This window comes from Xiphophorus hellerii, chromosome 7, assembly GCF_003331165.1.
Source record: "Xiphophorus hellerii strain 12219 chromosome 7, Xiphophorus_hellerii-4.1, whole genome shotgun sequence".
Taxonomy (NCBI): Eukaryota; Metazoa; Chordata; class Actinopteri; order Cyprinodontiformes; family Poeciliidae; genus Xiphophorus; species Xiphophorus hellerii.
This window is the reverse complement of record NC_045678.1, coordinates 24,497,733-24,510,864: the sequence shown is the minus strand read 5'-3', so window position 1 is coordinate 24,510,864 and position 13,132 is coordinate 24,497,733. Positions and strand designations below refer to the sequence as shown.

The window sequence follows — 13,132 nt, the reverse complement described above, 5'->3', positions numbered from 1 at the left end:
AATACTCCAATACCATTTCAACCCTTTCAAATAATCTACTACTCATTTACTCTTGTTCCATAAAAATTCTGTTCCTCGACACTACAGCTATTATGGATAAAAAGCAAAGGAGAAACCTTGTTCTTTTTTGAATTGGTCCCCTCTAGGTACAATTCCTAAAATTCAGTCCTCATTTACCCTGCAGAGTAGGACAAGGAGATGGTTTGTAAAGTCATCTTTGTGACTGACAGCAAATGTTTTATTCTCCCTGTTGTCAGCAAAGAGAGGACTGACTATACCAAATATTGCTTTGCCAGAAACAACTAGTAAGACTAGAGTTCAAGCTTGAATAATGACATAGTGTAAAGTGTGCATGTAAAGCTGTTGATAAAGTTGCCATTGCAAAATGGAAAAAAGGCCGGTAACACTTTATTTGACGGGTTGTGAATAAGACTGTCATGACACTGTCACAAACATGACATAACACCTGTCATGAGTAACATAACATAAAGCTACATAATTTTTAAAGTTTAATCAGTAATACTTTTATAACAAATTTATGGCAGATCATGATTTCTTGGTCAAGTTGTCATAATGAAGACATTTTGAATAATGTCAACTTTGTATTAAAAGTGTCATGATTTAAAAAATGACACTTTATGACAACAGTCATAAATATCCATGAAGACTTACTCATGACAGGTGTTATGTCATGTTTATGACGGTGTCATGACAGTCTTATTCACAACCCGTCAAATAAAGTGGTATCAAAAGACCTATTGGAATGAGACAGAGTGATGTGAATTGTATAGTGGTCCAACTTTTTTCTTATCTGCATTGTCTTAAAACAAATTTGAAAGTACATTTTCTTGTATTTATATATATCCATATCCTATTTCATCAGCTACCCTGTCCCGGTACTTCTTCAAAGTACGGTTTGACACAGCAGGGCTGATGCTCAACCTATCCAGGACTGAGTGACTGCCAACCTTAAAATCCTCTTTGTGGTGTTTTTTGTGGCACCTTTGGAATATTGTTAGAATCTATTCTGCAGGTTGTCCAGCAGCAGCCACAGCTTTGAAAGAAATGTGTTGTACAAGATATTAAGTCTGTCTTTCCTTCCTTGGTTTTCTTCTTTATGTAAGAGAAAGATTTTAAAGATTTAGGGATGTAAGTAGGGCAAAGAAAATGATGGTGTTCGCTGCTGCTGTAACCTAATGTCACCTCCTTGCAGCTAGTCCTCTGCCTTGGATACATAACATTGCTGTTATCAGTGGACTGTGGCTCCCTGAGCTGAGTATTGGACCTGGGAGAGAGGGTTGAATACCAGTGTAACCTTCCATTAAAGTATAATGTTCAGTTTTTATGCTCTGTATAGATTGTGGTCAAAACAAAACAAAGAAAAATGTTGCTTCAATTCTTAATTTTTCACATCGCCTGCCTGGTTTATTTATAATAGTGCTTACAGTTGGACCTTAATAATTATGAATAATTTTGTCTAGACCTGTTGGATGATGTATAGTTTTCTTGTGTGTTTTACAGATTCAATGCTACTATGAATTTGGCTCAATGTCTTGAGATATGAATTGTATAAAAAAATGTTATGTTGGCCTTTGCCTTAGTTTGTATAAGTCTGAGTTCTTGTGTTTCCCTTCAGAAAAGTATTGATTTGCTTCTTTAACCATTACCACACCTGGTATATTGATAATATTATTATCAATAATTATTATTATTGATAATAATATTATCAATATACCAGGTTTCTCTTAGAAACCTTCAGAAACCTTGTTTAAAATGGGACCTATTTTATAAAATACACACGAAAATAATTAAATAAATGTCTTGCTTATTTGATTTTAGTATTTTTATAGTTAGCTATTACATATCTTCTTTAATGTGTGACTTTTAAATTCGAGTGTCCTACTGCTGTTGTATCAAAAAATAACATTTGAGGAATTTTAGTTCACTGTTAAACACCTATTTCCCATTAATTTAGCAATTAGAGCCTGATTGAATTATATTCTACTCTCAGCAAGATGTGAAAGATAAGAACTTCAAAGAACTCCATCACCTTTTCAAAATATGAAATTTTAGGAACTTTTATAATAAACTATTTTTCTCTGCTGTTGAAATGTTACAACAAATTTTCTTTAGATACTGTATCTACATTGGCTTAATTTAATCTGAAAGCCAGTGGTTGGAGACTTTGGAAAAGCCCAGACATCCCAAAAAATCAATTTAACACTTTTAAGGAATGAGTTATATGCTCAGACTCTTCTTTTTGTACTTGTTCACATTTGAAAGGATGACTAGACTACATTTCATGACTGTAGAGAGTAGGATTAATGGGTACTTTTGGTACCTAAAGGCGCATTTCCATTACGGGGCAATAATTCTAATCTTATTACTTGAATCCACTCAAAGGAGTGGGTGATTGATCACTGAGGTCTTATCAAGTGAATAAGCCTATTGATCTGTACAGATATATTTCTTCCTAACACGGTTTTGTTGTCGTCAGTATGTAATTTAAATTTGAGCACCCATTTTCTTGTTAATTTTGGATGACTTAGTTGACAGTGAATGTACAGAAGCAGAGTTCTCTGATAGGAAGAGGCTACACACTGTCAGTGATACATGGGGCCTTGGTTTTCTTTTGAAGTTCTTTAGCCAGCTTTAAAAGTCAATGAGTCCAGAATGGGTTTAAGATACATGGTGCATGAGAACTGGCAACCCTACTAGCACTACTATAAGGAATAAACATCTTTGTGAAAAGCCATGTGATCATTAGAATCTTCTCGTGACAAAATAACTACGGGTGGCTGAATGGCAAATTTAGCTAAAGTTGAGATATATAAAATGTACCAATGTAATAAATGAACAAGTATAATAAACAGAAAACCTGCAACGCTGTCAAAACATGCTTTATTGGGTTGTGATTTTTGTGGTCCCTTGGCTTCCTGTTGCTGACAAAATCTCAAACTGTAGACCATCCTAGATCATCAAATGGTATTAGGAGTTAAGCTTAGTCAAGAAACACAAATACAAATACACAAATAATTTTAAAAAGTTGTGATCAGAACACGCCTGTTAGGAAAATATTGTTTTAAAAAACTCAACCTGCTGGCTTGTCATAGATGGTTAAGAATTTCACTGGGACACTGCTATTCTTGGGCATTCATCAGGACTGCTGTTTGTGTTACATAACACAGATGCAATACCATATCCATAATTACTGTTTTCTGTCTTTCTTTGATGAGAAACTCTAATTGCATTCAGTACCTTGATGCTTTCAATCTTCCACAGCCGCAAAGAAGAATAGATGCTAATAGCCACATCTTGTTTCTGTTTCAAGAATCCTCTTCTGGACTGACTGGGATGCAACATTTCCAAGAATTGAGGCTGCTTCCATGAGTGGGAGTGGAAGACACATTGTGTTTAAGGATATGGAGATTGGAGCCTGGCCTAATGGACTAACACTGGATCATTTAGAAAAAAGAATTGTTTGGACAGATGCACGGTTAGTAATTTCAGATTGTGTGCAAAAATTGTAACCATTTAATTCTTATATGCCATTAAATACTGCAAAAGTTTCACCAAAGGAAATTTTATCATCTTATTCTCCTAGTGGGCATTAAATTATGCAAGACATGCAATATTTATAGACTTTAAAAAAATGCCACTCTATGGCTCTTGAACATTTTAACAGTTCCATCAGTGGATTGGAAGGTTTCACTTTGATCTCACTCCATCTTGTACTTTAAGGACATTAAAGCAGAAGTTTAAACTTTGATATGGTGTTGGTTCTTCTGTAACAGCTCGGATGCCATTTTCTCTGCACTCTACGATGGCACTGAGGTCATAGAAATCCTCAGGGGCCATGAATACCTGTCCCATCCCTTTGCTGTGTCTCTCTTTGGTGGAAATGTCTATTGGACAGACTGGAGAACAAACACATTAGCCAGAGCCAATAAGTGGACAGGTCAAAACGTCACTGTCATCCAGAAGACAAGTGCTCAACCTTTCGACTTGCAGATCTTCCATCCCAGCCGGCAACCACAAGGTGAGAACTGTGTGGAATCACTAGATATTGATGTAGGACACTCTGTCTTTTAAAGTTAAAGTCAGTCTCATACTGGGCTCATAATGCAATTACAAAATAAAGCCATATATAATTAGTTTTAGCTTCTGCCTCTGCCTTCATTTGACTTGTCAGTCAACCAGCAGGTGCCTGACTGAAAAATAGTACTCATGCAGAGAATAAGCCACTTAAGATTAATGCTACCTTTGAATCTGTTTTTCTTTATTTCCAAATTATTGTAATTGACTCATGCAAATACAATATTTTTTGCTTTCTTTTATGAACTGAATCTGAGTAAAGAGGGCTGGTTAAAATAAAAATCAATATGTGTTTAATGTGTTTTAGCCAAGACATTCAATATAAAGAGCATAATTGGTTCATTTCAAACACTACTTTACAGGTATATTGACTGTTCTGATCAAAATATTGTTCTCTTACAGTCAATAAGGAAATTTTATTTCCTTATTGATATGACGGCTTACCTTGTGTTGTGTTTAACACAAGGTAAGCAGGTACAAGGAGTAGGCTGATGCATGATTCAAAATTTAAAAAGTTGCTGTGTAGCATAATCAGAAGATAAACAGTTACCAAGAAACCTTCTAAAAGTGAAAGACTTTGTAGCTTCAACAAATTATGATGGTCACTACATATCTGGGTTAAGCCAGTCAGCAATGATTCAAATAAAGCCTTGTGGATTTTGTGCCATTGGGTATTTTCAATTGGCAGTGGAGTGTAGAATGACTTGAAACCAGAACATGTTTACTGAAATGCACAAGAGAGCCACCAAGCTTATGGTGCTAGCAGTATTGTTCATGCTAGCAGTCTTTGATCATCTCCAGTTCACATTTGAGATGATCAAAGCGATGCATTATCCTCAGATTTTTTTTTTTTTTTCCAATAATGAAGGGTCCATAACGTTTGTAAATTCAACAGCATCTAAATCTGAGAGCCACAATGCTGTGTGCTTTTTTTTTGCTCGTAAAAAAATATAATCATAACAGTTACCATCCTTGCTTTTTTCTAATCTAAGTTATGTTCGTCCATGTTGAAAATTTTGGTAACACTTTTATTTGACGGGTTGTGAATAAGTCTGTCATGATACCGTCATAAACATGACATAACACCTGTCATGAACATGAGTAAGTCTTCATGAATATTTATGACTGTTTTCATAAAGTGTAATTCGGTAAATCATGACACTTTTAATACAAAGTTGACATTATTCAAAATGTCTTTGTTATGACAATTTGACATTAACCAAGAAATCATGATCTGACATAAATTTGTTATAAAAGTATTACTGATTAAACTTTAAAAATTATTTAGCTTTATGTTATTAAAGCTAAAGTTTAATCAGTAATACTTTTATAACAAATTTATGTTATAAAAGTAAATTTTATAACCAAGAAATCATAACCATGATTTCTTGGTTAATGTCAAGTGTTACCAAAATTTTGACCACTTCAAATACTGTAATTATCCCAGAAAATCCCCTTACTTCTCTTCACTTTATGCTGACTTTTCTCTATTCTCCTTCCTGCCCCATCAGCCTCTAACCCTTGCGAAGAGAATGATGGACGTGGTCCCTGTTCACATCTGTGTCTCATCAATTACAACCGCAGCGCATCATGCACCTGTCCACACCTCATGAAGCTTTCAGCCAACAAACAATCCTGCTATGGTGAGCAAGAACACCTTCCTCATTTGTCACGCTTTCAGCATGTGTTGTCCAAGTAAAAATGTAAGTTGCTGCCTTTTACACTTTAATTCTTTCTTTTGACAAATTTTGCATTTGGTTGTTAGTGCATCTTCACCTGCATTTCACAACAGAAACCCTCAAAAGACTCTCAAATGGTTGTTTTATTATCTCACCAGCGCTGAAAAGATTTCTTCTGTATGTGCGACGCTCTGAAATCCGTGGTGTTGACATTGACAACCCCTACATGAACGTTATGACGGCGCTGACGGTGCCAGACATTGACGATGTCACAGTGGTGGACTTTGATGCTCAGGAGGAGAGGATCTACTGGGCTGACATCAAAAGTCAAACCATCAAACGGGTGTTCATCAACGGCACTCAGCTGGAGACCATCATTTCTTCAGGTGGGGCAGGCAGTCTTCCAGGGAGTCTTCTAAAATATCTCTGTGGAAATTCTAAATGGAGAACCAAATGAGAAAGTAATACTCCATACATGTTTTTTTTTATTTTTTAACCAGATGTAAGATTTATTTATTTATAGTAATCAATATAATTGCAGAGGTAACTTGCAAAAACGTACGATGCAACAAATATTTGTATGCAATCTAAGATTGTTTATGTCTGTGTGTGCATTGTCTAGTCTAGTCAAGATGAAAATCTCAAGAAATAATATGACTATGTACAACATAGCATGAGTATTTCCCATGCTTTCTTTTGTCAGACATAGCAAACTGTCGGGGTCTGGCTTTAGACTGGCTTTCTAAGAACTTGTACTGGCTCAGCTCAGAAAATGACGAGTCACAAATCAATGTGGCTCGCTTTGATGGGTCCCTGAAGACGTCCATCATCCACGGCATTGACAAGCCAAGGTGCCTCGTAGTTCACCCTGCCAAAGGGTAAGTAGATTAGAGTAGTGTGTGCATCTCATGAGTGCATCACCATCAGTGTATAGTGTAACAAAGAGTTGACTTTTACAAAAGGAAGATAAGAAAATCAAAGCCCTTTTGGAAAAAAAACATCTTCTACATATCCCTCCACACTTATTGACACTCCTGGTGATGGTGTGTAAGATGGCCTTTTCTAAATTATTCTTTTACTGCCACAGCAGAATCTCAGACTGAAGAATTTGGAAAAATCTAGCCTTAGTTAAAATTGAGCCTATATGTTTGGTGAAGACAAATAATAAAAAATCTGTTCGGCACTCTCCACATGTTTTCTTCTGGGATGTAGATTGTTGATCTTAACTTGCAATACAAAAAATGCAAATTTTATTTCTATAGGACAATTTTTATTTATTTGGACTATGATTTTGGATATTTATTCTGCTAAAAGACCCAATCAGAATCAATTTTCCATTTTTGTTTCTGTTTTCATCTCATGGGAAGAGAAAAAGACCCACACCATAACAGATTGTGCACCATGCTTAGCAGCTCTTTTTCTTGTTTTTCCAGACTTTGGTGTTGTCTAACAACACCGTATTGTTCCAGTTAAAGTTTGACACTCCAATTAATTCACAAATGTCAAGTATACATTTTAGAAATTAATTCAGTTACATATTGTAATCTTGTTAAACAGAAATTAGATTTTTTTTAACCTGAAACAAAGTCATTAAAGGTTTGATTTTTCTACATTTTTCAACGTACTGCTCTGTCTTTTTGCTGTTTAAAGCTAGGCTATCCAGACATTATAAGGGGGATTACATACATTTTTTAAATGTTTGTGCAGATATATATGCAAAATAATAATAGAAAAGGAAAATAGGATTTTTAAAATAATGTGAGTGTTTTTGTAAACTTCATGTTGTTTAGTACCTAACCGAATTACTACCACTCACCTTTCTTCTGTCATGCAGGAAAATCTACTGGACAGATGGAAACACGATTAATATGGCTAACATGGATGGGAGTAACAGCAAAGTCCTCCACCAGAATCAAAAGGATCCCGTAGGTCAGTGGAAGCTTATACAGTTAATAAACCAAAACTGTCTATTTACTTGTAGCTCACTTAGCATGAATATAGATGACCAAATTAGGGATAATGGACATCGATGTGGTCGTACAGTTTTCCAAGGATCACTAATGCATTTGTGTTTTATATTGTGACATGGTAATGTTTGATAGGATGTAAGACAATGATGTTGTGATAATGCTCTGCAAACATATTAGCTCTACAAAAAATACCACACAATAAATTAATAAATTGATTGAGTCATATAGATATTATCTATACAATTGAGATTAGAATGTAATGAAATAAATCAACTTTTTTTGCACTACAACTGATAAATGTAGCAGACAGAATTTCAGAAGTTTAAAAAAGTGTTTTGTAAGTTTTATTTTTGTTTACTTTTATTTAGCCTCTGGGTTTGTTTATTGATAATGCCCATGCATGTTACTTGTATTGTTATTTAAACTTTTAAGAGCATCCAAAACCTCCCTTTATTTTCACATATTTCAAAGTGCTGACATTATTTAGACCACTGTGGTCCTTGAAATTTTTGAAAAGCTGTTATAACCCAGATCATCGCAAAATAATCAAATCTGCCATGCTTGTTTTGAAATATAGTGCAGACAGAGACAGCCAATGACTTGAGCTGAATGCAGCTGACTTAATGACACACATGCAGAGACATGCCTGCACATGTACTGCTGCAGACTGCAGGGAAGGGACTCTCTGTGCAACAGCAATTAAGAAGAAAATAAATTACTAAGAATTTTAAGAAGATGAAAAAGATAAAACCATAAAAAATTATGTGTCCTCGAAGAACATCAATGTCAGTAGATTATTATAATCAACATCATTAGTTTTTCTAAAGGAATCACGGCGGCCCTAATGTATTTTGTTGTCAGCTGAATAGATCAGAGGATTTAAGTGTTTTGTAAATGAGTATTTATTTAGTGAGATATTCTTTCGAATATTACCACAAGATTTGGAAAGTGCTTTTTAAGCCATTAGGTTGATCTCTGTTGAAGGTGTAATATCATCCAGATTATTATTTTAATTCTGTAATTCAGGTCAGAGCCAGAAAGGGTGGAAATTGAATGTGATGCACTCCCAGCATCTTTGAATTATATGCAAATTTATGCTAAGCACCTATTGTAAGATATTACTTTCACAACATAATGGGAAATAATTTGTACAATTTCGTTAAGCATTAATTTAGATGTTGCAGTGAACTTCTAACTGATACAACAGTGTCTTGTGCAACATGTTGTGAATCCACAGAGATGATGTTTAATAAAGGTCCAGTGATTTTTCATTGCTACTTCATTTTTATCCATTTCAGCTTGTTTTTGAGAGCTTTGCTCTCTACGGCTGTTATTAGAACAAGCAAATTGTTTGACTGTAAACTTCACATAATCCATGGTTAAATGGGCAAATGTTAAAGCAATCAGCTGGTCTTCATCTGTTGCCGTTACATATAGCTCAAGGTCAAACTTTTCATTTGTCACACAGAGCAGCTTTGTCTCTGCTGCAATTCTTCATTCTCCCAGGCCTGTCAGCCATGGAGATACCAGCATGCTCTGTATTTCACTGGTTTCATTTATGATTATGGGGTAGACCTGGGGACAAGAGTAAATTAATGATGCATTGTGACTGTGAATCTGCCAGACATAAATCCAACACATGGTGCGAGACAGTGAGATGTCCGGAGGTACACAATTGAAATTGCTTTCAGCTCCAAACATTAACAGGGATACTGTTTGGAAAAAAAAACATCAGCTGGCCAGGAAAGGGATTGAAAAGCAGTCAGTTCTCATTCTTGTTCATTTTTCATGCCAGCTGGAGCTCTTTTTGAATGATCCCCCACGTAGACGTGTGAGGAAACACAAACATTTTTATTTCTCATACTCTAACCAGGTACATAGGAACAACAGAATGTAAAATAAAAAAAAAATATGTTGATAATTCAGCTTTGACTGCTGCCACTGTAGAGCTGTTCTACTTTTTTCTTCTGTACATTTTCCAAAAATAACATTTAGCATTTTTGCAAAAGCATACACGAACATTGGACGTTATTACCATATTGTCACCTACAAAGTGGTAAAAGTGAAGCCTCTAAAGTGCATTTAGATTTTACATGATAAAAATGAACACGTAATTGTGAATAGATGGGAAATGGTACAAGATTTCCAAACAGTTTTACTCATAAAAATCCGCTTGAAATGCAGTGTATTTGTATTCAGTCCCACTTTAATTTGATACAGTTAAATAAATGCTAGTGAAACCAACTTCCTTTGAAAGTTAGACTTTCCCTGTGTGTCATTTAATCTCTGTATGAATACAGTCATTTTGTGAAGGCCTCCAAGGTTTATTGAAGAACGTTAGTGAAAAAAAGGCAAACAGCTTTGAATAGCTAACCCCAACATTTTTCACGAAAAACCCTGATGTAATTTATTTTAAATTATATTATTCTAAATTATATTTATTATGATTCAGCTTGATACATCAGAATATGCAAGTAAAATGTATACATTAGAAAAAATTAATGTTTATCAGTTATCATTTTCCTTTTGGCACAATGAATATCTGCTTTGTGATGTCCATTCCTATATCTCGGCAATTTGTAGTGCACTGATTGAAACTTGGTTTGCTCTCTCCACCTATACGTCTCCCAGGTCTCTCAATAGACTTCACTGCCAACAAGCTCTACTGGATAAGCTCGGCCAATGCCACAATCAACAGGTGCAATCTGGACGGCGGTGGACTGGAAGTGCTGGAGACTCTAAAGAGGGTGCTAGCCAAAGGCACAGCTCTGGCCGTAATGGGTGAGTGAATCTCGTCACAAGTCTATCAGATTGCCACAGAGGATTATTCAAAAGGTATGAACAGATTAAATGTTTAACTGGATAAGTGGGTAGACTAGAGTCGCTTAGGGAGTCCTAGCAACAATTGTGCTTCACTTTGTGTGAACTCGCCCAAGCACTAGATAATTAAAATGTATCACAGCAGTGATTGATGATAGATTTTCTCTCTCCTTTTATAATGAAAAGGTGGGGGGTGTTAATTACATGTTGATTCTTGCTATCATTGCTAAATCCAATGTGTCACACCATCCATCAATTGATGGATATATTAGAATCAGCTTAAATGTACCAGTCCTAAATGATGTATCTTTCATGTTGTTGTACAATAGTTCTTCCTGACATTGTCTATTTAGTCCAACATCAAATGTCTCTGGGCAGCAGAAATGTTAAAATGCACATTTTCACAGATAAAGGATTAAAGCTAAATTCAGTCCAAACATTAATGAAAAAAATGTGACTTGAGATTGACAGGAGCACCCACAAACAGAAAACAGATAACAATTAAAATTAACCAGCTCTTTTTCTCAGATACTCTTTTCTCAGAAACAATGCTGTATCATATCTTCCAGAATAGCGTTGGATGTTTTCATTCTAATAAACATTTAATTAACATACATGATTAAAAATAGGGTTAAAGACTAATTTATGTGACATGTACACAATATGAAACATTTCAAGTATTGAGAAATTTGTATAGTAACTAGAATTATCACTGCATTTTTGCAGTTTTATTCATGAATATTCATACCCATAGTCGACTTAAATTTAGTTTCATTCAACCAAAAATGTTATTTTTCTTTTTTGCAGCAAATTAGACAACTCTCTCTCAAAATATAATAAATGAAATGTAAAAGGACCATCAACTTTGACAGAAAAATGTTTTTTATTATTATTTTGCTAATAATAGGTTGATAGAATATGTTTTTACCTTTTCCATCAATCTATGAAAAGAATTGTCTTTAATATACAGTAGTGTAATTCAAACATTTCTAGAATTATTTGCCAGCATTTTACATGTTTCTAACCAGGTACATAGGAACAACAGAATGTAAAATAAAAAAATGTAAAAAAAATTATTTTACATTCATGTCACTTCGGCTCTCCTGCCGAAGTGACATGAAGAGAGCAGTCTCAAGCCACATACCTTTTTGGTTGGGGAACGCTAGTCGAATCCTGTTCCCTCACTGTAAATCCTCCCAGAGAGGCGGCTCTGCTGTTCGGGTGATAAAGTTAACAAAGTTTGTGCCCTGCATAGGTGTTTTTTATTTTTAAAAAGTCTCCTTGCTATTCCTTTAATATGTAGGTCCACACATTCTGATCAAAGTCAGGACTCTGGCTGGGCCATGCCAAAACATGAAAAGTACTTCAATTCATAAACAAAGCAAGTTTGCATGTTAAAAAAATAAAAAAATGATGTAAATATCAATCTGACATGGATTTGAATACTTCTTTGTTAAACTGTACTTTAGATTTTATTAAAGAGTTTATAACATCTCCTTTACTCCTGGATCTTTATGTATTTATATTTTTGTCATAGCAGTAAATGTTCTGATGTAGGGGTTTCCATCTAAACTATTGAAAGAGTGCATAGTGGTAATTGACCATAATTTGAAAGTGTTTAATTCTCATGTATTAATACAGGATTTCAGCAGATTAGTTCGAGATGATCGCAGTCCCTTTGAGATCATAGTTCCGTAATAAATGCGCAACCATAAACCATAATAATGGATCAGTTTGTCCTTTCACATCATGCTTATCGATCCAACAAAATCAGAGCCATGTGTGTTTTTGAAATTGTGCCACTGGGCTTAAGGAACCAAGGGTGTTTGCTTACAACTCATAGGATTCATCTCAGCAATATGCACATGACATTTGTGACGGGCTTTATGTGATTTCCCTGTCTGAGGGAAAATACCCACGGGGCCGAGCTCTGTGTTCTTATCCTCATGCAGCCTCTTTAGATGCATTCAAGGCTTTAAATACAAGTATAATGTCAGCATTTATGATCTGCATCAGATTCGGCTGATCAGCATGTTTCTCAGATCAGATCCCACTCTGCAATTTTTAAGAAGTCAAAGTGGTGAGGTTATAGATTGATCAATTTAAAGAGTCAGACATATTGTGTTTGAAGTCTGTTATAATACAGAAAAACAATTATTCATAGAGGAAAAGAAATCATTATCTTAAGTATTTAAAGTTTTGGTAATATTATTTATGGCACTTATCATTTTAATTTTGATACATAAGCTTAAAGTTACATTCATCCGGTAAATTTACTAACATTTTTCTTGAGTTTGTTCTGGAGAATACTATTCCTTAATGCTATGTTATTCTTTATAGATTTACATGGTATAACGAGGTGATATTATCTGATGGGGTTGCATGTCTCCAATTAGCAGCTTAACATAAAACCACTGTTAGCTTACTAGCTGTTGCCTAAAACCTTGACCTCATTAAGAATAACATGTGCCATTAATCTTCATACTATGATTAAATTCTTCAAAAATGTTTAAAATATGCAGTTAAGCATAGTATGGCAAACAATGAGTAGGTTCTCTGTATAGTTTC

At 34.9% G+C, this 13,132-nt stretch overlaps 1 protein-coding gene across 4 annotated transcripts in view; it reads left to right on the top strand.

The window, feature by feature from the left end:
• The window catches only part of lrp1bb (low density lipoprotein receptor-related protein 1Bb), a 338,038-nt gene that overhangs the window by 211,239 nt on the left and 113,667 nt on the right, over positions 1–13,132 (top strand). For all 4 annotated transcript variants that reach the window (XM_032567549.1, XM_032567548.1, XM_032567546.1 and 1 more), the window contains exons 26-32: positions 3,332–3,496; positions 3,795–4,039; positions 5,607–5,738; positions 5,933–6,160; positions 6,478–6,652; positions 7,609–7,703; positions 10,376–10,525. In XM_032567549.1, the coding sequence (XP_032423440.1) occupies positions 3,332–3,496; positions 3,795–4,039; positions 5,607–5,738; positions 5,933–6,160; positions 6,478–6,652; positions 7,609–7,703; positions 10,376–10,525 (1,190 nt within the window). The remainder of the gene's footprint in view (positions 1–3,331; positions 3,497–3,794; positions 4,040–5,606; positions 5,739–5,932; positions 6,161–6,477; positions 6,653–7,608; positions 7,704–10,375; positions 10,526–13,132) is intronic.